The 25906-nt window shown below is 37.8% G+C and overlaps 1 protein-coding gene across 11 annotated transcripts in view; it reads right to left on the reverse strand.

Moving 5' to 3' along the window:
• DOCK10 (dedicator of cytokinesis 10) overlaps positions 1-25906 on the reverse strand; it is a 211883-nt gene that overhangs the window by 56948 nt on the left and 129029 nt on the right. For 10 of the 11 annotated variants that reach the window (XM_059703345.1, XM_059703346.1, XM_059703348.1 and 7 more), the window contains exons 8-22: positions 25618-25801; positions 22722-22807; positions 22365-22448; positions 22093-22248; positions 17580-17801; positions 17255-17377; positions 15974-16056; positions 10725-10847; positions 9507-9586; positions 6823-7010; positions 6265-6330; positions 4546-4638; positions 1891-2014; positions 1580-1701; positions 1128-1214 (exon numbers count right to left, since the gene is read on the reverse strand). In XM_059703345.1, the coding sequence (XP_059559328.1) occupies positions 1128-1214; positions 1580-1701; positions 1891-2014; positions 4546-4638; positions 6265-6330; positions 6823-7010; positions 9507-9586; positions 10725-10847; positions 15974-16056; positions 17255-17377; positions 17580-17801; positions 22093-22248; positions 22365-22448; positions 22722-22807; positions 25618-25801 (1821 nt within the window). The remainder of the gene's footprint in view (positions 1-1127; positions 1215-1579; positions 1702-1890; positions 2015-4545; positions 4639-6264; positions 6331-6822; positions 7011-9506; positions 9587-10724; positions 10848-15973; positions 16057-17254; positions 17378-17579; positions 17802-22092; positions 22249-22364; positions 22449-22721; positions 22808-25617; positions 25802-25906) is intronic. The other variant, XM_059703339.1, reaches the window with a different exon arrangement.

Raw genomic sequence — 25906 nt, forward strand, 5'->3', positions numbered from 1 at the left:
GCCATCAGTGGTCTGGGAAAGACCATTGCATTTGGCCTGAGGCACCTGAGATTACTGAGAGAAGTTTTGATCCGATCTATGTGTGGTCCTAATTTATTTCTTTTTTCTTAGCAACTATGTATGTACTAAATTTAAAGCGGCATGAAACAAAAATCAAAAAGCAGATATACAGAGACTTTAAGGAAAGAGAAAAACGTGTTCTAGGTACTTGTGATAATTTGCTTTGCAGTTTATAATTGGTGCCAGGAATATGCTCACATTGGGGTAAAATATGCCTCACAAGGGGAGGGGTGCGTTTGTGCTAATGTGACAATGATCATAATTATATTTGCATCACATTTTGCAGTTCATGAAATACTTTCACATATAATTTCTCACTTTCATCATCACCACACCCTTGGGTAGAGAGGCTTAATTGTTATCCTTTTCCTGATGAGGAAACAGGGAATGCTGGGTGAAGTGACTTGCCCAGGGTCACTGAGCCAGAAGTTGGCCAAGGCAGTTATCAGAGGCAGTTCTGCTGACCTCATGGCCTTCCCATTAGGAAAGCTTTGGCTGGGCATTGGGAGTTAGAGTTAGTTTTCAGGTAAAGGTCCAAAGTCTTTATTTTTAACATTTCACATTTTTAACACTTGGGTGTTGTCAGTGGAAGCAAACCATCTTCCAAGGAAGGTGTCATCCTGACAAATACACTCTGGTACTTTGGTGCCTGGACTTCTATGGATTAGGACGTTCTATTTCCCCTGGGAGAGGCATATAATTATGCATTCTTCCTTTTCTTTTTTAATTTAATTTTATTGATTTTTTACAGAGAGGAAGGGAGAGGGATAGAGAGTTAAAAACATCGATGAGAGAGAAACATTGATCAGCTGCCTCCTGCAACCCCCTACTGGGGATGTGCCCGCAACCTAGGTACATGCCCTTGAGCGGAATCGAACCTGGGACCCTTCAGTCCGCAGGCCAACGCTCCATCCACTGAGCTAAACCGGTTAGGGCACATTCTTCCTTTTCAATCACCAGCTCTTCCGACACCCTGTGAAATGGTGAGTCTCCTCCTGTAAATATAGGAGGCACCTTATGATTCTACCTGTTGGACAAGATACTGACATTTCAGACACCATGCTCACCTGAGTATTCACTGTTGAGACAACAAATGTTGAGACTTTGAAAAGTGGTTTCCCACCATCAACCCACTTCATGTCACTCCCGCCCTGCTACAAAAAAGAGTTTGTTACTGTTACTGTGGCAATCTGAGAGAAAGCAGATAAATAGGTTATTTAGTGTATGTTCATTTGCCATCCTGATCCATTAATCTATATATAGAGAAAATAAAAGATGCAAATACACCTGGCAATATTGGTGAATGAGACCAGTGTGGTATCAAGGGATCATTGCTAATAGATCATTTCTATTGGTCATAAAGTAAACAAGATATTTGAAATATTGTAGGTGCACTTGATTCATAATTATAATGGATGTATAACTACATGGTTGGGTTCATTTAAATAGCAGAAAGAAGATAACCTCATGCCATTTAGCTCATGTATTTCTTTCTCTTAAATTATACATCATTCAGTACCTTTCCACTTGCAGAATCTTGAAAGCGTAAATAATTAGAAGGCAGGCTTGTAGCTATTGGGATATTGTACTCTTGAGAAGCTATCTGATTATGTTTCATCAGAGGAAGCCATGCATATCCAACTGTGCAGGGGAACAACAAAGAGTAAACTTTTGAGTACAAACCTCCATGGGGAAAGGGAACAATACAGTTATTTATTATGATTATAAAACTTCCCTAAAAATGGAATAAATCAGAGCTTTTAAAATACTCTCCAATTCAAGTCCAACAAATGAGATGTAAATCTATCTCAGATTGCTTCCTGTCAGTACCTGATGTTTCCAGAGCCTCCTTCTTTTTGGCATTTGATTTTGCATTTATGTCACAAGTGACATGATAAAAAGAAAACAGAATATGGTGTTTCTCATGGAGTTGTGTTGGCAGCTCAATTTTCACCTGCAACGAAAGAGATAATAGTTGGACCGAGATTAAAATAATTTTCCCAGAGTCAGAGCAAGACAAAATTCTTTAAAGAATTCTTTCACTGAAATCTAGGTCTATGTTTAATTGTTAGTTCAGAAGTACTGATTTAACTCTCATGCAATACCCATCCTGCTGGCAGTAATGTGTTAAGATGTTGATATTTTCACTTCTTTATTGTGGTCGACTGTGATAATTTAGAATACCTAGTATGTCTCATTAGATAATTCATGCTGTTATAGTATGGATTAAATGCACACACATGGACATAACTGTAAAAAGCAAACAAGGCACAGCCTGAGGATCTATTGTGAAGGGACACAAAATGAGAGAAGAGGAATGCTTTGTCTCCCAACAAGTGTGCATGGAACAAATTGTATGAGCATCTCTTGGGAGCTCATTAGAAATACAGAGTCTTAGACCTTACCCCAGACCTATGGAATTAGAATCTAAATTTTTATAAGATACCCAGGCAATTACAGGCACATTGCTGAGAAACATGGTAGTAATACATGATGTAACTTAAGTATGAAGTTTCTTCCTTTTAGACAATAACAAAAATATATGTAGTACAGTGTATAAAAATATAGATTGTGATAACTAAGTAATAAGCCATTTTATGAAGAGGTCACACTGTAGTTATAATGCTTCTGGATAAACATAAAACAAAGTTGATGTAGGTTAAGAATATTCTTAATGAGAAGCAAACTCCATATTCCTGGAAAGACGTGTTTTGAAACCCTCTACATTTTATAGAGCTTTGCAGTTTCCAAACATCTGTCACATACATTTCCATTTAATCCCCCCAATAGCCTTATGAGTGGGATGACAGAGAGTAAACGAAGATGAGATATATTTGCAGTCTTGGAGTCACTGAGATTATGGCCTTGTTAGTAATGTGATCTTCCAGGGCAAGGACCCCGGTCTTCTGATCACCACTTCACACTGGAATCCCAGGATCCCACTCAGGCAAGCTGCATTCCATTCCTTATCAGCAACTAAGTAGTTTCCAGAATAGTCAAATCAAGCAATAATGTGATAGAGAGCCATGCAAATTATCTACTGCTGTAGACCAATTCCAGCATGTCATAATTTCAAGAGTTTCATCAAAAGGTTGATGAAACTTGGGGACTCAACAGGGTTGAGTCACACATGTAGTCACCTGTTAGGAATGGCTAAAGGCATTTCCCCAAACCTGAACAGGAAACTGATTGTGGCTGCCAGACAGTTAAAGGGCATCTTAATCTACATGTTATTGCCTCCTACTGACCAAACACCTGAACAGCCGTAGGCTATTCCCCATTCTGACAATGCTTCTGTACCCTTTGAAACCTTACCCTTTGAAGTGCATTATCTCCACCTTGCCTTAGGACAAATTGTGTTAATAAAAGCAAGGGTCCCAGACAAGGAGGGAGTCTTCAGTTCCTTTAGCTGAAGGTCCTCTGACCCCCAATGCCTTTCAAAATTATATGTCGTCTCCGGATTCTTTATTAGTCTCTGGATTCCTATGTCATCTATGCACAGCCCCTTTTCCAGATTCCTGAACCCTTCCTGATGCTGGGACAAGAACCCCGGCACTCTACCAGCTTATTTATTAGTCTATCTATCTATCTATCTATCTATCTATCTATCTATCTATCTATCTATCATCTATCTATCTATCATCTATCTATCTTCTATCTATCTCTCTAATTTATTTCCACATTATTCAGGAAAAATTTAATACCCTGCTTATCAAAGTGTTGTCCCTGGGACTAACAAACTAACAGTGGCATCAGTGTCACCTGGAAACTTGTTAGAAGTGCAAATTCTCAGGCCCCATTCCAGACATATGGAATCCAAAAATCTGGGGAGGCTTCCAATCACCTGCATTTCAACAAATCTTCCAGGTGACTCTGACGCATGATAAAGTTTAAGAAGTCCTGAATGGTAATGGTTTGCAAGCTTAAATATTCTTTACATACCAGCATGCTAGCCTGGTTTTAAAAAAGCCAATATACAGTTCAAATTTTCCATGATTAACAATGTAATATAATGAATTTTTCTCTTTTCACACAGGTAGTAAGAGAGTCTTGAGAGTTGGCCAGGGCAGGGTTTATTCCATGTCATGTTTAGAGATGAGGGGGGTCCAGGTCACTCAAGTTCACACAGATTACAAGCAATAGTGTGGGCTCACAGTGTATGTATTCATTTGTTCTTTTTGTTATGATATAGAATTGATTGGTAAAAGTTATCTAACACAATCTTTATTATATTGACCAAAGAAATAAGAGAAAAACATCACATTTTAAAAAGACAATTCTGGACTGAACTAATGGAATTTGCAACATACTTTTGGAGGAACTGTCAATTAACGTAATTTCTAAATCTTGGTTAAGTAACACAGCTGCCAAGGCAGGTCTTCAGTCTGTGGTGCGGGCTAGACTTAGTGTTTATATTGTGTGTTATCTGGCCCGCTCACCCATCGTTTCAGGAGCTGCTGGGGTTAGTGGAGGCCTGGCCCTTACCTCGTCTGAGAAATCCGGATTCTGGGAATGGTGCAGAACTGCTGTGTAGGCGGCTGAGGTGAAGAGGGGCCCTCCAGGTTTTCCATAAATACACTGTTTAAAAAGTTATGAGTTGAATAATTATGAGCATCTGAAATTGACCCTGAGCACAATAAAGGCCATAACTCTTCAGTTACGAATCCTGGGACCAAGATAAATTTTGTGATAACTTACTGGCCTAGGTGACATCTAAGTGACCTTGAACTCCTTTGACCTGCTGCCCTGAATTTATTATACAATGGGTGGCTGCTAAAGAAAAATGTGAAGGCTTTAATTCATGGTGTAGGTATTACATTGACACTGAACACCCAAGTCAGCCCATTACCTAACTTTGATGACTACGATATGAGATTGCATCTGTCCCATTCTGATTCCTATGGGAGTATCCAGCGCAGGCCTAGAGTTTGAGGCTGACCATAGGAGTGGTTGGACCCTAGCCCCTGACATGCCAGCCCCCAACCAAGAATGAGCAGGAAGGACAGAGCTGGCTCCTGGCTCCATCATATGAAACTACCATTTGATCCCAGCCCCTAATCAGACTAGGGGAGGTGACAGGGCACTTCCTACTCATGCAGCTTAAAGGCTCCCTTTGCCCAAGGCTCAGGGTGCTGTGCGAGGGTTTAGAATGCAGTGAAACAGGGGCCCCGCCCATGCTACTACCCTTCTTTCCTAGACTTTTCCGCATGAATGCTGCTCTAACAGCCTGGCGTGTCTGCCATCTGGTCACTGCCTTTGTTTGCTTGGCTACTCCATTTCACTTCCTTTTTTCTCTCCTGCTGCTAATGTGTTGTGGAACTTGGAAGCTGTGGATGTGGAGAGCAGCTCGAGGCTATTTTAAAGAAGTCTCTCTGTAGCATGACTCATTCAGTCCCTCAAACTGCTTATTCTTCTGACCTTCCTAACGCAGAGAGCTCAATTGGTACCTAACAGGCGATCTCAGAGGACTGTGGGGTTCGTTAGCAACTGGTTTTGTCTTTTCTCTGACTCATTGCAACTGGGAAGATGTGGCCGATGTGGCCACCGGCCAACTAGAAACTATTTTCCTGCCTATTTTTGTAGGTTATTTTATGTTTGAAGCCCCTAAAATAAAAACAGTTGATATCAAATATGAACTCTGAAAAATGCCACCCAGTGGCAGCTTTATAGGTTAAAACAGCACAATTCATACAAACCTCATAGCTTTATTGTTCTTATAAAACCACGTGACCAACAAGTGGGACCGTTGAAGTCCTAAAGCCATTTCCCAGCTCCTCTGGCCTCATGCACCTTCCATAAATGTGAGCATCCCATGGGCCCAGTGCATTAGCTAGTAGGTCAGTATGCAGCAACCCCTCTGCACAGGCCACACGCAGGCCAGCTGGGAGGTGGCATTTAAATCAAGCATGCCAAATCCAGAGGCAGGCTACTCTCTGAAAATTGCAGTCTTCCAGGGGGAATCTTTGCATTTATTTCACACTAGAATGGTTTTCCTTTTCCTCTATTATGAAAAGCTAAGCAGAGCCACAGCCTGGCACTTCTCATAGCTCTAGTTAATGATGGCTATTCAATCAGGTACATTTAGGACAAATGTGTTGTGTTGCTCCTCTTTCAACCACACTCGAAGAAAAAGCCCCCAGGTGGCAGAGAGAACCGTGTGCCTGCCCACCCTTTAATGTTGCGTCCCCCGTGGACTTGGCCTACCTTCACGGGCTTGGCACCTTCTTCATCTGAATTTTTGAATTCAATGCACACGGTTATATTTCGTGCCTGAAATTACAGCGAGGGAAATGGAAATTATAATGGCCTATAATATAACACCACAAAACAATCCAAGTGCCTAAAATAAGTAGCTTCGAATTAAATCCAAAATATGTACAGTACTCAATACTTTCTTGTGACATCCATAGTGCTCAGAAATAGCAGAAGGATTTGGAGAGATTATTTAAAAGAGAAGAAAAAACTCATGTCCAAAAGGGACAGGCATGCTATGAGCAGAGTATCTTAAGAAACTGAAAAAAGTCTAGAACAACATTATTTAGGGCTAATTTAGAAAGGTTATTAATGTGTCACACAACTGTGTATCCTTAAGCACTTTTAACGGGAAACTCATCATTGCCCATTATTAAGCATTTTCTTCAAATCATTTTCTTTTCCAAAGTGATGAACTATGGTAATTTGTATTTGAACTTTCAGGAGACCATCTTAATGTGGTCTAAACAGAGTGAAGACAGAGGATGATACTTCAGAAACATACCCTACCTTGTTGAAACATTTCTGGCTGTCATACTTGAGGTGCTTGGGATAAATATACATTTGATTTTTGTATACTCTATAAGGACGGCAATACTTTGTTGAGTCGTAAACAAACTCTTCCACCTCCACTGTGGGTTCTGATTGAGCCATCACATTGAAAGGCTTGACAGGGATAAAGGACGATGTTACACAGTCTTTAAAAATCAGAAAATAAGAGTTTGTCATTTAATATGATTTTTAAAGTGAAAAACACTTAACATATTTTAAAATTAATCTACTCAAAATAGAAACTCCATTCTTTTATGACAATATGTTAAATTATGCTAGCATGAAAAATTTGTAGGAATTAGGCATGCTAGACAATCAAACTATAGATTTAATACAATTGATGTTGTAAAAACTGGTAAATCTGTCAGATAGGTTTATAATTATTTTTGTATTTAACTTGATATAAAAAGTAAAATTTGGCTACTGATCTTTTGAGCACACTCACCAGGTATTAGGGATTCACCCATTGCCCTATAGTGGGTGTCTATTACTAATAATATCAAGTGGATTAACAGTATTTTTCCCCTTACAGGGTGATTTCACAACATAGACCTGACCTGAAACCCCTCTGCAATATTAGCTATAATTTATTGTATTTTTCTCTTTAGTTTTTATAATCTTTTAAAAATCTAACCTTGTAAGTACAGTCTAAAAAGAAGACCATGAGGAATTTATAAATCAAAATTTCTCTGATAAAATAGTTTGGAGGCTGAAGTTGTGGTATTGAAAAATAGCAAGGCCTTCTACCTTCCTTTATCCCATCTGGAATCTTCCTGTGTTCAAAAAAGCAAAATTATTAGCTAAATATGCTGGGGAATCAAATTACAGGTCTTTTTAAAAAAATAAATTATAAAATTTCTATAATTTATTTGAGTTTCTCTACTGTCCCACAGTCCTGACAAAAAGAATATTTTAGCTATCTCTTTTGTTACTTGTCTTTCCCATAGGTAATAAAAGCCGCATCCCTCACATCAGAGAGAGGAAATGACTTAGTTTGTCCTCTTCTTTTTCATACCAATCAATATAAAAGTGATTTGGAACATGGCTTAAGTTAGAATTCTCATTTTATTTCATAATAAGATGTTTTATGGAAAAATTATAAAAATAAGAAACTTCACAATGCTAATAGTGCTTCAGCCATCCTGTGGCACCCATCCCACCCTGCTTGTAGTTAATTTTAGGGTGTCTGGATTCATTCTTTGCATCACTGAGAGAGTCACTAACAGGCATAATCAGAAATAACTAAACAAAATAAGCTGATCTCACCACATAAGAAATAAATTTTGAAACTCTTATTTATAAGTTTCCTTTCTTCCTTCCTCTCTCCTTTCCTTCCTCCCTTCCTCCCTTCCTTCCTTCCTTCCTTCCTTCCTTCCTTCCTTCCTTCCTTCCTTCCTTCCTTCCTTCCTCCTTCCCTCCCTCCCTCCCTCCCTCCCTCCCTCCCTCCCTCCCTCCCTCCCTCCCTCCCTCATTTCCTTCCTTTCTTCCTTCTAATCCTCACCTGAGGATATTTTTTCCCATTGATTTTTAGGGAGAGTGGAAGGAAGAGGGAAGACAGAAACACAATGTGAGAGAGACACATCGATTGGTTGCCTCCCACATGGCCCTGACCAGGGCTGGTAGCCTGCAAGGTACATACGTGCCCTTGACCAGAATTGAGCCTGGGACCCTCCAGTCTGCAGGCCAATGCTCTATCCATTGAGCCAAACCGGCTAGGGCTATTCTTAAGTTAATTATTTACTATACACTTCTGAAATTCAAATTTTCATTTCACTGACATAAATAGAACTTTGACCATATTCTGAAAAAGATGAATGCTTTCCTCCATGTAATTACAGTCTGCAGTGGTTCTCAACCTGTGGGTGGCGACCCCTTTGGGGGTCGAACGACCCTTTCACAGGGGTCGCCTAAGACCATCGGAAAACACACATATAATTACATATTGTTTTTGTGATTAATCACTATGCTTTAATTACATTCAATCATGAGGAACTGTATTAAAGGGTTGTGACATTAGGAAGGTTGAGAACCACTGTTAGCTCTAATCACCGTATGACCGCTGGGGGGCTCTGCATGGTGCTCAGAGTAACCGACAGCACAGGACAGCAGAACCAGCCCTGTATTTTGAGTCTGAGGAACTAGATAGAATGAATATAGGTTCTCCCATTATGGGTTATTAGTTTATCATTCTATCTGAATCTGACTTTCTGCATTTGCAACCCTTTAGGGGTTTGAGGATTAAATTATATAATTTAATACCTTGCTCTGTGCATGATGCACACCAGATAAGGACTTGTATGCATGCATATAAGCATAACCAATGGACATAAGACACCGGGGGATAGGGGAGGCTAGGGGACTGTCTAGGGCGGGGGAAAAAAATGGACACATATGTAATACCCTTTGTAATACTTTAAGCAATAAAAATAAATAAATAAATAAATAAATAATTAAAAAAAAAGAATTAAGTTACCCTGAATATAGTTACTGTCCTACTAGTAAGGTAATAAATTCCATTTATCTCAAACTTTGAGAAAAAACCCTCACCAAACAAATCTTTGTAACCAACCATCTAACCAACTAACCAAAATAACACTAAATATTAAAAACTCTACAAGCAAACTAGGACATCATCATCATACTTGGATGCTCCAAAGGAATGTTGTCAACAGCAATATCCAGGCTTCCAGGAATGGTCTGCATTTTGCTTATTCTGTCAGCCCTGTGAAAGCATATAAACACACACACACACACACACACGCACACTGAATTATTCTAGTTGTCAAGAAAAAAACAGTCAACTGTAATTCTGAGCTTTGATTAAGAGTAAACAATAGGACCCCATCCAATCTTGTGAATGACTTTATGTAGCTGGTTTGATTTTGAAAACTAAATTTTATGTGATATTGCCATTACAAATAAAAACCAGGGAGGGGTCAACTTACAGATATCCTAAATTGTTTTAAATTTATTTGCACCTACTTCTGATAACATTTACATAAATGGTTAAACAAGTATAATAGTAAATATAGTTTTCTGTACCCAAAAGTACTAGTATTTGAACTGGTTTCAGTAATCCATTTTCATAAAGAATCTTAAGAAGCCTTGAGAGCAGCACTGGCCTTTGTTACAAGTGCTAAGTGGACGAGTCTGCTTTTCTCCTCTTCACCAACAGTAAGAAGGACAAAGAGCCTTTCCCTGATCTTGGTTCTTCTGCCTTCTCCCACCCTGTAAATGCATGCAGACACTCCCTTCCTGCCTATCCCTGCTCTCCATTGACTCTGAGTCTTGGTTCCTGACTCTTGAGTCCTTGCATTTCTTTCCCTCTCTCTCTACTAAAACCTTCTCGCCCAACCTCCTTTAAAGTAAAGTGAAAACCATAGTAGCCTGATAACAGCTTCAAGTGCTCTCTCCCTTTCAGGATATTGACTTTGATAGGTGGAATAATTACAGTGGTAGGTCAGAGCCAGCTCTTCCCAGCTTGTGAGAGCTGATTGTTAAATTTTCAGTTATTTTGCCTGCCAATTGTTAAATACAACCATTTTTAAAAATGAAATTATGTAAACTTACCATTAAACAAATTGTATTAAAGTCCAAGGTTATAAGTATATTCAAAATTCATCATTTACTAATTATTTTACTACAAGATAGATGATCCAGAATCTTGATGTTATTTACGTGTATTGTGTGGTGGAAATGTTATATAATGGTGTGCACATTTCCTCCCAATTCTGTATTTGGTGAAGCCCCATGGGTAGCTTGAAATTAGCAATGGTAGTATTGTTTATGCATAAATTACAAATCAATGGTGGCAATGATGTTGATTTATGTTAATTTCAAGAGTATAGGCCAAGTCCTACCTTCTATAATCTGACACTAGTTTAAGTAGGTCCTCGGTTGAAATCTTGCTACTTTCTTGTCTATATAATGGTGAAAATCTTGAGTCTCTGTCCACATTTCCCTGGTTGTCCTTAAATACTGATCTGAAAAAAAGAAGAATATTTATTTAGGTTGGTATTTGGATACTAATTACAGAGCTGTGTTTTTAAGTGATTAAAATAATGTAATTTCCCATTTATAATGGAAAAACTTTCATTATAAAAACTTTAGAGAATAAAAATACAAGAAAAGTTCTCAGACAAAAGTTTCATTTAGACACTATATTTATATTTAACTTTTTATTTTTCAACTCAGTATCTAAAGTGACAGCACCCATATTACAACTACATTTATTTATGATTTAGTAACATATCAAACCTAAGGAAGCTGAAAGGAAAGGAACATGTTCTTCCTTCTTCATTATTTTCTGAGCAAGCCAGGGTCACGTACCATTAGTTTTATAAGTATAAAAAATGGATAAGAACCTGACCATGGGTACAAGGGCCAGACGCTTGAAACATCTTCATGGAGATAAATGTGCCCGAGTCCTACATTTTAGGACAGGGACAGATATAAGATGGAGAACATCTGAGTCAGAATTTTGTACTAACTAATGATACTACCATGAATCGAAGTCATTTATTTCCTTTCTTGATCCATTTCCCTGGAACTACATAGATTTTAGTTAAAATATATAAATTGTTTTTGTCCAAACAATATAGTAATGTCAGGCAACACTTGCTGACAAACTAGTATACACAACACAGCTTACTTCAGTTTTTCTTCCTCATCATTCATCATACTCTGCCTATCAAAGAAAATTAGATGCATGTCTAATTGATTTCTCTCTAATGTTGAAGAAATGCTAAATTTTTATTCCTCCTAGCTTAAAGATCTTGACTAGATGATTTTATTACTCTTTAAATTAGCCAAAGATTTCAGTGTTCAGGCTGAAATGGTCATTTAAATGGCTATCTGATCATAGAGCTTTAATGTCTAGTAATACAGAAAATGTGCCAGAAATTTATCAGAATAATAGTTTAGATTCCTTCCATCTTTTTCCAATTTTTCTCTGTTAAGTACTAAGTGAGGGGGGAAAAGCTCTCCTATCAGATAACACTAATGAAGCAGAATGAAAATATTTAACTAGACAATTATTTTTTATTAAATATAATATAGGGCTTTTATTCATGTGCGTGGCATGTTGAAACAAATATGGTGTATTTCCCAACATGGGGGAAGACTAACTGAGCTTGGACAGGAATTTTTATTTTTTAATTAACCAGCTTCTGCAAATATATTGATAGACATGGGTTGTGTAACTCATTTTTGCTATTATCCACAGTTCTGTCCTAGAAATAGCTCACTTACATTGGAAACATTATAAAGAGAATGAGGAGCACAGCACCAGGAAGTCCTGCATAGTACCAAACACCCTGTCCTTGCTTGATAAATATTCTAACTGGCAACAGAACACAGACTGTCTCATATACACAGATGGCTTCAGGGTGGCTGGAACACTGTGCCTACTAGTTCCAGTTGCCACAGTTGATCAGTATATGTGAGTCTCAGAATCATGGCATTTGGGGTATGATGGAAGGAAATGCAATGTTTACCCAAAAGAAAAAGAAGCTTAGGTGTCCCTTAGAGCTTCATTCATAGGTAGCATGAATGCCACAATGTACAGAAAGAATTGGGCATATTTTTTGTGGCTATGGAAAACAAAATATAGAAGTGATTGTCAAACAGTTTAAACATTTTTTAAATGACTTATCTAATCATCAGAGCTACAGAAAGACAGAAAGAACCACAGTGGGAGGCACTTGACTTTTTGTCACTGGAAGGATTCAAACAGAGGTTGAATAACCATTTGTTGAGGATATTATTACATTGTGTACCTTCTCTAAGTTATAAATATAAGAACAATATTTTACTGTAGTCTCATTTAATTTTAAAGAAAATTCAGTGTTGTGCACTGGCCCATTTAGAACATTGCATGAAACAGAGTAAAGAAATAAAAAACAGTCTTGGCAAGGACTTAGGGCACATATTATTCTAGGATGATATGCACAGAGAGGGTTCCATTTAACAACATGATTTTCTCCTGAATCAATGAGTGTAAAACGCCCTACCTACTGGAGGTTAAATGTTTTGTGGGTTTTTTTTTTTGCTGTAAAATGGCACCACAGCTGGTGTCAAAGATAAGAACATGAATTTCAGATAAAATGTTCACAGCAATGAGCATCTGTGTCTTGTAGTGGGTCAGATGATTAGATCTGGGTAAAAATATGGTCATATGTTGCACTGTCACTTCTATGTGATAGTTGATTAGTGACAGTTGATTTTAAGGGCCAACGTGTTTTAGGATACACTCAAAGCTGTAATGTGAGAAAAATGTCAATCTAGAAAAGAGAAGTAGCCAGAGAATTAGCAGTATCAGTAGGGTATTGAAATATGTCAGGAATTAGCTTATGTCAAAATCACATGAATAACAATGAGCGTTCAATGTTTATTGGAAGCAGTTTCCATATAATAAAGTTAAAATCTTCTTTAATTGTACCTGATACTTATTTTTGTGGTTAGATAATACAAGTAGTATAACATAAAACCTTTAGAAATGTATGCTAACCATTTTTCTTAGTTGCTAGTAATGTCTATGGAAGTCTAAAACATATATTTATATACAGAAATTGGTGGTATATACTGTTCCCTAACCTACAACCAAACCACTCATCAGGCATTCATGTAGCATGAGCTTGTGGTTTTGTTGGCTTTCCTGTCTTAGACATAATTACTTTAATAGTGGTAACATTGCCAGCCTCCCTAGAAACTTCATCTGTCTTTCTTCCAACATATGTTACTAGAAACTTGAAAGTTGGATTGGTATTCTCCCTTACTGCTCTGTGATGGGTAATTCTTTTACTTATTTCTCACTGCCTCAAATTTACTAGAAAGCGAACTTGTTGTGGTGAGTGTGATCTCCACAGGAGAATTCATAATAATCACATGAGAATAATGACTTCTAATAATGGCTATCTTTTATTGGGTACACACCCATGCTCATTAATTCCTGCAAGAGTAAATTTGGTATTATCCTTCCTCTATTGTACATTTAAAAAAATCTGAGGTAGCCCTGGCCCCAGTGGCTCAGTTGGTTGAGCATTGTCTTATACACCAAGAGGTGGTGGGTTCAATTCCCTGTCAGAGCACAGACACTGGTGCAGATTGGATCTCCGGTTGGGGCACATGCAGGAGGCAACTGGTTGATGTTTCTCTCTCACATTGATGTTTCTCTTTCTCTCTCTCCCTCCCTTCTGTCCTCTTTTGAAAAAGAATCGTTTAAAAATTCCTTTAGCCTGGGCAGCATGGCTCAGTGATTGAGCATCGACTTATGAACCAGGTCACAGTTTGATTCCCAGTCAGGGCACATGCCTAGGTTGCAGGTTCGATTCCCAGTGTAGGGTGTGCAGAAGGCAGACAGTCAGTGATTCTCTCTCATCATTGATGTTTCTATCTCTCTCTCCCTCTCCCTCCCTCTCTGAAATCAATAAAAATAGATTTTAAAAACATTCCTTTAAAAAATCTGAGGTAAAGACAGACCATAAGTACTTGCTTAAGTTCACTTGTCTAGTTGAGATTTCAAACCCATCTCTGGTTCTAAAATGCCTGCCTCTGAAACCTCACAACAATGCTGGATCCTTAAAGAGAAAATACGTTCACCATTGTAATTTTGCTATATTGGGATATTTTACTTTTGCCAAGGGATATTTTGTTTCTAGTTGCTCCAGTAGATTTTCTTGTGGGAACTGCTGAGAATACTTATCAATGTCAAAAAGTTTGACCAGCAAATTACAGCCAGTTATCCTTTCTTTTGAAACATATGAGAAGTAAAAACCATTATATTTATCAGAGAGTGTTCAGTCTATCTCACTAGAAGCTTTTTCATGCAGACTCTCCTGGTATTAATTGTCCCTGTAGGAGAGAGAGGGAAAAGGGAGATCGAGTGACAGTTATGATCTACTCTATGCCATGGGCTTCTGCACCTGAGATTGCGCTTGCTGCCCATGAGGCAAGTGTTGTCACTGCCTTCTGTAAATGGGGACCGTGAGAATCAGGAAGGAAACCTGCCCAAAGTTACAAACTGTGAGTGGTGGCCTGACCTCGACCCTTTCTGTCAGACTCCTGGACCTGGTCTCCTTCTCCCGTACTTCAAGGCTGCCTTACAGCACACAATTCCCAGAGACCGTGCGAGCCTGTATGGGCTTACTGTTGCCCAGACTCCCACATTTCTCTTTCCTGCACTTACTTGTAACACCCTCAAAACTATAACAAACATTGGTGAGTTTACTCTGGTTCTGCTCATCGCTGGGAACTGGGAGACCTAAGCATGGCATAAGTAACTGGTTCTCACTTCATTCTGCATTGTAAAATTGCTGCCATGGGACAGCATCATCAACATTCAAATGATTACTTAATAGGCAGTCTCATTTTGTGGTTCATTTGATTTGTGCACTGTTGGCCATTTTTTCCTTATGTCTGCTCCAGGCTCTTCCTCCTTTAAGAAATTATTATACTAATAAAGATGCATAGAGATTGAAGAGGACAATAATAATGGATGTTTGAGTAGATCCAACAAACTATTTTTATTCTTTATGCAGAGGTTATATTTCCAGGAGGGTGATTCCATCATCAGCGTCTATATAACTCAGCATTGCTATCAGCATCAACTGGTACTGATAAATTTAGCTATCCTAATCAGCACCAAAATCAAAGAGAGTTTAAATGATCAACCTGAAGGCTTCTAGACAACCATACATAGACCTGCGCTCTATGCATAGATGAAAACATGCAGCTGCCTAAGACATCAGAGTGTGTCCATCTGAATTTTATACACACCAAACTCTCAGGGGTGATATAATGTCAGGTGTTTGATAAAATTTATATCCTAAACAAGTTATGACTTTGATTTGACTCTACCAAGAACCCACAGCATACTGGTCATGGCAACACTGTACCTATGTCATGGCCTCAGTTTAGTATGAGTTGTCTTGATTGTCTTGTAAAACACATTTCTGGGGAGCTCAAGGTATTTATAAAGATGAACACATTAGCATTATTCTAAGTGTTAGTATATTAAAAATAACAAGTAACACAGAAGCGTTCAAAACAGAAGCTTCCAATGCTGACTACAAATGCATGTCTATTCTGTTGGTTGCAATTGTCAACCTACCTCATTGCCCAAGCGAATGGCATGCGGTATTTCCCCAACTTGCTGCAGAACTGCCTATTGGATTTGAGTATCTTTTGTGCACACTAAGGGAGAAATAAATGATATGTGGTTTAGAACATCACTTTACAACCTGCCCGTGAAAAATATTAACAAAAATTTTTTATGTTATCTTACAGTGAAACTCAATGGAATTCTGACTTACTGGGCCCACAGATGCACCTCTTAAAGAGCCAAAATGATAAGTCTCTGTGTTAAACTACTATATAATATTTTTCTTTCTTTTTTAGTTTGGAAATTCAAATATAGAAAATACCCTTGTCTTGGAATACCAAAGTTTTTCCTTTCTTCTGACTTCAAAAACCTTAAAATATTGAATGGAAAGTGTTATCAAATTTATATTCACAGTCTGTCCTATGTTTTCTTTTATTTATCATGGCAGAGGTCAGCAAAATTGTTCTGTAAAGGTTCACACAGTAAATATACTGGGCCATATGGTCTCTGTCACAACTTCTCATCTCTGCTGCTCTAGCAGAAAAGCAGTCATAGAAGATCCATAAATGAATGAGTGTGACTGTGTTTCAATAAAACTTTATTTACAAAAACAGGTGGCAGGGTGGATTTGGCCCACACACCATAGTTTGCCAAACCCTGAATCTCATAAATCTGTTAAATTCTTCCCTAAATGGACACATATGTTCAAATTCAATGGTTATACATTATTTTCACAATGTATTTCTTTTGTGTGGAAAATATATACTTTTATATTTATTTTCTACTAAATAGTAACATTCGATTATTAAAGAAAATGGCATAGAAAAAAAATCCCTTGTTCCCACCATTCAAAGAACTCTCTGTATGTCCTTTATTCTTCCTTTCTTTACTTAGGTCTATTATAACTTGATATGCAATTATCTATCCTCCTTTTCATAGTTTCCCATCAGCATTAATAATGTCATAGTGGGCTGTATTAACTTGTTTTTAGTCAGATTAATCCAACTTTTCATTATTGTTAACACTTTGATCCTTGGAATTAAAGCTTTATCCACATTTAAATTTATTTCTACTAATAGATGATCAAAAGTCAGAAACTGCTGGGTCACAAAGCATAAGCCAGGAATATATATTTTAACATTTTCCTGATGCCTAAGTAAATGCCTTAGTGAAAATATTTATGCACTAAGTAAATATTTTGAGACTTATCAAACTTGATAATTCATCAGACAATGCAATTTTATTTCTTGAAATCAATTGAAATGCTGTGTGGAAAAGATTATGGATTACCTTGTTGGAGTCTGGATTCTTAATGTAAGGTTCTGCACCACTTGCAATGTTTCCCATTAATACTTTCTCGACTTTGGCCACCAAAACAATGTCAGAATGTGGATTGCTTACAGAGAATATGGCCTATGTACAAAAAAAGAGTTAGGATTAATAAACTAGTAAGCATGTAGGAGGCCAACCTGAAGACATTTACAAAATCTCATTTGTTTTGAAAGAACAGCTTTAAGGAAATTTTTATTTGGGTAATTGCTCATCTTGTGTAGGGTATTGGAAAGAACAGTGGGACAGCATTTTATGCCCCACCATGTGTAAGCAAAAGTGCAACCTGCTTTGGAAATTTCAGCCATTCCTCTGGAAATCCCTTGATGTGAGGTTCTTCCAATTGCCGCGGGGTGACCGTGTCTATGTTCCCATTTTCCAGCGTCACGGAGGCCCCTGAGAGCATCTGCCTGACAGCCGCGTGGTTCAGGTCCACATGGAAATCAGCAGAAATCTTCCTGCTTTCTCTGAGGTCGTAAAGGGCCACACTCACGAAAAAAGGCTCAACCTGCAGGAAAGAGAACCGATGGTTTTGACAAAAATCAACCAAACAAATAAAAAGATCACCCTCAAAACCCCAAACTGCTAAAAAAACTTTTTAATGCGACCAGAGTATCACAGAAGACAAAGGAAAAAGATTCAAGAGTGACATTTCAATTAGAAAAACATCAAATGAACAGATTAAATAAAACAAGGACTAAAAGAAACAAATCTATGTATATGTAATTATATACATTTTATATATATATATATATATATATATACACACACACACACACATACACACACATCCATATGTACATACATGTATATGAATAATTATATATGTAACTAGAGGCCCGGTGCACAAAATTCATGCATGGGTAGGGTCCCTAGGCCTGGCTGGTGATCAAGGCCAATCGGGGCCTTCTGGCTGCCTGCCAGGACCTTCCTTCCTCAGCTGCTGGCTGCTGGCCAGGGCCTTTTTTCATCCAGTGCCACCTCCTGGTGGTCAGTGCACGTCATAGTGAGCGATCAAACTCCTGGTCAAACTCCCAAGGGGACACTTTGAATATTAGCCTTTTATATATATAGATTACAGGCTTCTAAGGCTAGAACATGCTTACAAAAATATTTTTACTTATGTTTATGCTTCTTAATTTTGATTTGATGCCCATGATGTATCTTCCAATATTCTAAGGTCAAGCAGGTTATACATACAAATCAAAGTATGACATGGTTCATCACTGTACAGACTTACTCATGCTGTGGATTTTGCTGAATGTTTAATAGATACTTCTTGCTCTTTGAAGTTATAATTATATTGAGGTTTAACTTATAATGAGGGTTTTCATTTAATTCCTTAATATTACCAATACTTATCAGACACCTTACTGTTACAAATAGAATGACACATACAAAATGAAATTCAATAAATTAATTTGGAAAAAAAAGACAATTAAAAAGTAAAAGCTTTATGTTTTACCAATTTAATTTATTTCATAAAAACCCCTGGTTTGTGGTAATGGTAGTCTGCCAAGAGTTTAAAAATGAAAAAAATCACATGAAAATTACTCAGGCAGGAACATAAACACATTGAAGTTCAAAGGAAAAAATCCATACTATTTTTCCTGAATTGTTGCATTTTGATTTTCATTTCTGCTTAGAGAATGGAAATAAATGACCTACATTGATAATCCATCAGAAATTAAAGCTCATACAGTGATTCATTTATTTCTTCAAATCCAGCTTTTCAACTTAAATGTCAATTTTTACTCTTTGAATCACTAGCTTTTCAGTAAGGATTTGTTTAAAAAGCACCTTCAAAGCCTAACAAATAAAATCATAGGTTTCTTTTGTTTAGAATTTTGTACTTTTCATAAAAAAAATAAAAAACATGACATTTAAAATGTTGCTCTGCTGTGAAGCCGCTTTATTATTTTAGATTTTTGGAATTAATCCCCATTTTAAAAGAAATATTTTATACTATAAAACCATCAACCTGAACTTGCTTTTCAATGACTGACTAAAAAATTACATGCTGTCAAATAGTTTTCTCATCATGCAAAAGTTCTTTTTAGGGTGTTTTTCAGAAGTTCATTCATTAAATGCAGCAGTTGGTTCTTTAGCAACTTAAAACAATATTTCAATTAATTTAAAAACATGTTCATGGACTTGAAACAATAAATTTAAAAGTAGCTATATTAATAAAACAGTGTCATTGAAAAAATATGCAAGAATTAAAAAAAAAAGAATGCCATCGCATAGCAAACTTCTGTTGAGTTAAGGTGAGGCTGCTTTATTGATTGTGTAAAACATTGCTTATAAGCATAATGACATTATATTTTAAAAAGCAATTTCCTTGTTTTTTAACATTTATGGCAACTGTAAAATAAATTAAACCTATACAGACATATAGAGCACTCCAAATCAACTTCTCCCTCTGGCTGACAGATGTGAGAGAGACTGTAAGCTGCTCTCTGAACTTCTGCCTGTTCTCTTGCTTGGGGGATTGGCCCAAATACAAACACTGAGCTTCTGAATATGATTTTTTTTGTACAAATAAAGGAATCCACGGGAAAGGAGTCATATGTCCTTGGCACTAGGAAGAAAAGCCCATTATCTTTGTGTTTCAGTTCCTAAATTTGACATTTTAATTAGAGTAAAAAAAAAAGCATTTATTTTTCTTTAATAAGATGATTAAGTGACATTATGATTTGGGTTAAATTTTTCTGATATTTCTAATAGTAGTTTTGAAAAACAAGTTTCGTGTGTGTGTGTGTGTGTGTTTAAATCCTGAATAAAAAAGTATGTTCTGATTGTTCCTCCTAACACTTTTACTCCACATATGTTTCTCCTTATAGCCACCAACATCCTCCATGTTCCCACACCCACTGGGCTCCTCTTTGGCTTTGTGTCACTCAGCCTCTCAGCACCACTCCTCATTGCTGACCTTTTCTTTCTTGGCATCATGATGCACTCTTTCCTGGTTTATCTCTATTTCAATGGTCATTCCTTCATAGTCTTCTTTGGTCACATCTCTATTCATCATTTAAATGTTTGGTTCTTGGCCTCTTCTCTACGTACATAGAAATTTCTAGATGATTCCCTCCAGGTCACTGCCTTGACTAAACTTCCAAGTTGATATGTCTGCTCATGACCAGTCCCTTGGTTCCAAACTTGTGTTGAGTCTATTAAATAGATATCTCTATTTGGCTATCCAATAGGCCTGTCAGGCTTAACATGTCCATAGTGGAATTTTTGGCCTAAATCACCCAAATCTGCTCTTACTACAGTTTTGTCCTCTTAATGGCAGTAAATGGCAGCATCCTGCATAGAACTGCTCAAAGAAAATACTAAGGACTCATCCTTGAGATTTTCCTTTCCCTTCTCCTGTATATCCAATCTACCAGCAAAACCTGTCAACTTACAACACGTCAGTCAAATCCATCCATTTCTCTCCTTCCTTGCTATCCCTAATCCAAATGAGGAAATGTACTATAGACGTAGCCTCATAGCTTCTCTTCCCTATCAACTCCTGTTTCCTCCAATCCATTCCCCTGATGGATATTTTAGAAACACAGATTAGATTGCATCATTATAAACTACTATAAACCTTTGAATCGCCTCCTCTCAAACTTAGGGTAAATCCAGAGTTTGTCCTTTCTGCCAGCCACTCACCATCACAACTAATAAGGCTTCATCTAAAAAGAAATGTACATGAATGAAGTGCACAGTTTGTAGGGAAACGTAATGCTGTGTCTGCCTTCTAAAAGCAAATGGGGCTTTACCATGGATTTGGAAATAAGTTTTTACTTAGAGTTGAAAAATGACAACTGAGAGATAATTTATTAGAAATTAGAAAAGAATGTATTAAAAATAGTAAAAAGTAACATGCCAATATAGCAACTTTTTAAATTGATGGTAGGATTATGAGTGATTTTTATTTTCTTCTTTGTAGAAACTTTGGTAATGTTGATGCTCACAAAATGCACTCTTCCCACACATACATTCACAATTAGCATAGAACTACACCCTAGAACGGGGAGAACTCCCAAGAGGGTCTATTTTTTTTTTTTTTTAGTTTTTATTTATTTCATTATTTTTTTAAATTTTTTTTTTTATTGCTAAAAGTATTACAAAGGGTATTACATATGTGTCCTTTTTCTTTTTCCCCGCCCATGACAATCCCCTGGCCTCCCCTACCCCCGTGTCTTATGTCCATTGAGGGTCTATTTGGTAGAAAAAGGACTCTTGTATTGATTTAATGAGCAGTGTGGTATTTTCCAAATATCAGTGAAGCACTTTTTCCTACAATTTGCATGTAGCATCTGTACTATTATTTAATATTTACCTGATATTATTTTACTTGGTTCACTATTTAGCCTTGTCTTAGACAGTAATAACTGTGAAATCACAGGGCTGGTATGTTTATTTAAATTACTTTCTAATACACATTAAAATAAACATATAACTATTAAAATAAAAATGTCAATTTAAAAGCCATCTTGAGATACAAGAAGATACATGCAGTATCTTAGGAAACTCAGAAGCTATGCTGATTTAATGGAGAGAATCCTAGAACATAGTCCCTCTGACGCTTCTTCTTTAAGTTAACAGAAACATTTTATGGCAGCATATTGACAATTCCATTTCAGAACTTGTGCATTTTTGTCATGTGTAAAAATGCTGTCAGTCACATTCCCTGCTACACTAGATGGTGTGCAGTCTGTGCTTGGAATGACTAGGAACAGAAGAGATTTGACTGGGTGGTGTGCTGTTGGTTAATTGGTATAGGAAGTAACAGAAGAGCAACTTACATTCGTTATCGGATCATTTTCATTCTCCGTAACACATCCCTGAAGACTGAAGTTGAGAGCTTTACAAATGATCATGATTCTCTTGGCAGCTTTTTCTTCAAATGGTTTGATCACAGACTCGGGTTCTAAAAGATTCTTTTTCTGAAGTTTCAAGGTCTAGAAAAATTTTGACAGTTTTACTCCACAAAAATCCATCCACACACACAAAAAATGTATAAACCACAATTGTATGGATCAAGTTTCATGTGGGCTTAGAAGGAATTCCAACTTACTTCTATATCTGGATCCATGGAGAAGAGATTTAGCCTCTCCAGGTTTCGGGTGGCTTTGACAGTCTCTTCAGTTTCTGTGAGGTACTACAGAGAATACTGTGTTAGCTCCAGTCTTAATAGCCAGATACTTACAGCCCAGCCCCATCCACATGGCAAGAAGTAGCCCCCTTAGTATTATCAGAGTTTTAAAATCACCCATTGACACTTGGCAAGTCTTATAAAAAAACATGCTTTATTTTTTGAATTTTGTGTTTCTTTGCTTAAACCTTAAAAAAAGCATTTCCATCTTTTCCATGAAAGCATTAAGTAAGTAAGCAATGCAAATTCATTTGCATGATAATGTATCAGCTTTATTACTTTTGTGAAGTCTGGATGTAGGCTGTTCTCTGAAGAATCTGTTTCCTCTGGTGTGCATTCACATGTGATAGAATTATCCAGCGAATCTTGAAAAGATACACAAAGACAGGTTATTAAATAACAACTAATGAGTCACACCTTTCTCTAGCCTGTGACATTTCAAAACTAGGTTAGACCCGTGGTCGGCAAACTGTGGCTTGCAAGCCACATCCGGCTCTTTGGCCCCTTGAATGTGGCTCTTCCTAAGCCTTAGGAGTACCCTAATTAAGTTAATAACAATGTACCTACCTATATAGTTTAAGTTTAAAAATTTTGGCTCTCAAAAGAAATTTCAATCGTTGTACTGTTGATATTTGGCTCTGTTGACTAATGAGTTTGCCGACCACTGAAGAGCAGTCTCAACTGGGCTGACTGGGCACTTCAAGTCTCTGCCACATATCTGTTCCATGCCAGGAGGCTACCTCAGGAATGTCCTCATGGAGATGACAGAAACACAAGAAAGAGCAAGGCCTCTCGAGTGGTAGACTTAGAAGCACCATACTTGCACTTCTGTTTCATTCTATTACCCAAAGCCAGGCACATGGTCAAGTCCAGAGACAGAGGCAGAGGACACTTCAAAGTTAAATGCCCAAGCGGGTGGATGCAGAGAGGGTAAAAGATCATCCAACCCATCAGCAAGACCTATCAGTTCTACCTTAGAAATACTTTCCACACCTGTCCCATACTCCTTCTATCTTATTGCTACCACCACTTCAGTTCACCATGATCTCTCTTACCTATCACCACCTGACTGCTCTGTCCAAATCTTTCTTGTCCATTCCTTCTCAGACCATTCTCAATGCAGCAACGAGAATAAACTTAAAAAGAAAACCTGCCAAAACCGGTTTGGCTCAGTGGATAGAGCGTCGGCCTGCGGACTGAAAGGTCCCAGGTTCGATTCCGGTCAAGGGCATGTACGTGGGTTGCGGGCACATCCCCAGTAGGAGATGTGCAGGAGGCAGCTGATCGGTGTTTCTCTCTCATCGATGTTTCTAACTCTCTATCTCTCTCCCTTCCTCTCTGTAAAAAATCAATAAAATATATTTAAAAAAAAAAAAGAAAGAAAACCTGCTCTGACCACTCATTTAATTAAGTCTGCCAAATGGTTTCCTATTGTTCTCAGGATAAAGGTGAAAATCTTGACTAAGGCCTGAATTGTTTCCAATTTTCAATTGAGGGGTTATTTTAAAGCAAATAGGTGAACCTGGTGAAAGGGAGAAAGAGAGTGAAGAGGGAGTGTGGGAAAGAGAGGCTTTGTAATGACTTCCATGTGAGGACAGCCTGGGACCCTTGTCTCCAACCTCATCTCCTTCCATCCTTTCTTTCAGTTTATAGTTGGAACACATCATAATTGCCCAACTTGTACACTATTTTAAGCCTCTGGGGTCTTACTTGGACTGGTCTGTGTCCAAGTAGAGAAGTGGAGTTATTTATCCCTCCTTTTGGTACGACTTCAAAACCCTCTGCCTTATCCCCTAAAAAAAAAAGAGAGGAGAAGAGTGTAGATTGGTTTGGCTCAGTGGATAGAGTGTTGGCCTGCAGACTGAAGCATCTGAGGTTCGATTCCAGAGAGAGGAGAGAGAGAGAGGAAAGAGAGGAGAGAGAGAGGGGGGGGGGAGAGAGAGAGAGAGAGAGAGGAAAGAGAGAGAGGAGAGAGAGACTGGGTTAGGCCCAAGAGCGATGAAAGATGGATGTTAGTGAACAGATGCCTTCACTATATCTTGGTTCCAGTACTCCCTACTGTTAAAAAGACATTGGCTGGGAAATCAGACCTTCTAATGATCTTTTGGGATTCTTTCCATGACACCATCCTGTGCCCATGAGAACTCTGAACCCTTACAGTTCTACATTAATACTTGGTGCTGTCTTGACTTACTTCATGAATGCATACTAAAGTTTTTGTACATATGTTTTTATTTTTGATAATTCTGACTCTCAGGCCATCAGTTTAAAACTCACATTATAGCTTCTGTTACTAAACTCTCTACAACTCTATAAACATTAATTTTCTAGTTGAATATTATTAAGTAAATCATGAATGTAAAATACCTACTATGGTACACAGAAGTGGTGTTAAAAGCAACAATGATTTTCTTCCTCATTATCCCATGACTTGTTCACTTAAAAGCACATGATACTTAGGCTACTAGAACTTAAAGACACTTTATTTTCTAATGTACCACGATGCAGTGCAAGATGCCTTAAAATAGTGTTCCTTTGGGAGGAATGATTGACTCTAAAGGTGAAGTTGTTTTCCACATAATGATAGATCTGCTTTATCTACCATCCTTTTCACTCCTTCTCTCCTCTCTTTTGCTCCCTTCTCTTTGCCTGGAGTGAATTTGAATCTTTTTGAGGGAATTAGGATGGGCAGAAAAATTTATTGTCTTATAAAAATCTCTAATACTATGTCAAATTTATGGAACTTTCACATATACATAAGCAGATCTCAGTATGGTCAAAAAGCATACATGACACTCCTTTCAATTAAAAGGAAGTAATGCATATTTGCCTTCACAGAGTATACTGTTAATTAATCAAATTTAATGAAAAGCTATCAAACACCTCCAGGGTGACATCTCATCAGATCTGGGTACATTTTTTTAAACTGATGACAAATGCTTCCCAACATCATTTGTTGGCCATCAGCCTCAATCACTGTTCGTCCAGTCAAAATCGTACCTATGTGTGGTGACACTCACTATTCAGTACAAGTAAAAATTTAGAGACAATTTCTTGGAACTCAGGGATGGATGAGCTAGACCTGCCAGCTACCATAGCTTCTAGGAGTTTAAATGACCCAAATGCACAGGTCATACTTTGCAAAGGATGGAAGGGGTTGGTGATGTGCTCTTACCCAGCCCCAGATCGGTGAGCTCTGTGCTCCTCCGACCCTGAAGGGGTCCCTCAGGGCTGATTTGCAGGATGCGGTTGAGGGTGTGGATCCATTCATCCATATCGGACTCCGTTTCAGCCGCCAGCACAAAATAGGTCAGGTCATTCATTTTCAATTCAAAGGCGTATTTTCTTAGTCTGTTATTCTTTGGTGCAAAAAGAAAGAAAAAACACCAGATAAGTAAGTCTTAGAGAGTGGGAGACATATTTTATGGGCTCCTGATGGTTCCAAAGTTTTCCATATAGGTAAG

Source organism: Myotis daubentonii, chromosome 7, assembly GCF_963259705.1.
Source record: "Myotis daubentonii chromosome 7, mMyoDau2.1, whole genome shotgun sequence".
NCBI classification, from domain to species: Eukaryota; Metazoa; Chordata; class Mammalia; order Chiroptera; family Vespertilionidae; genus Myotis; species Myotis daubentonii.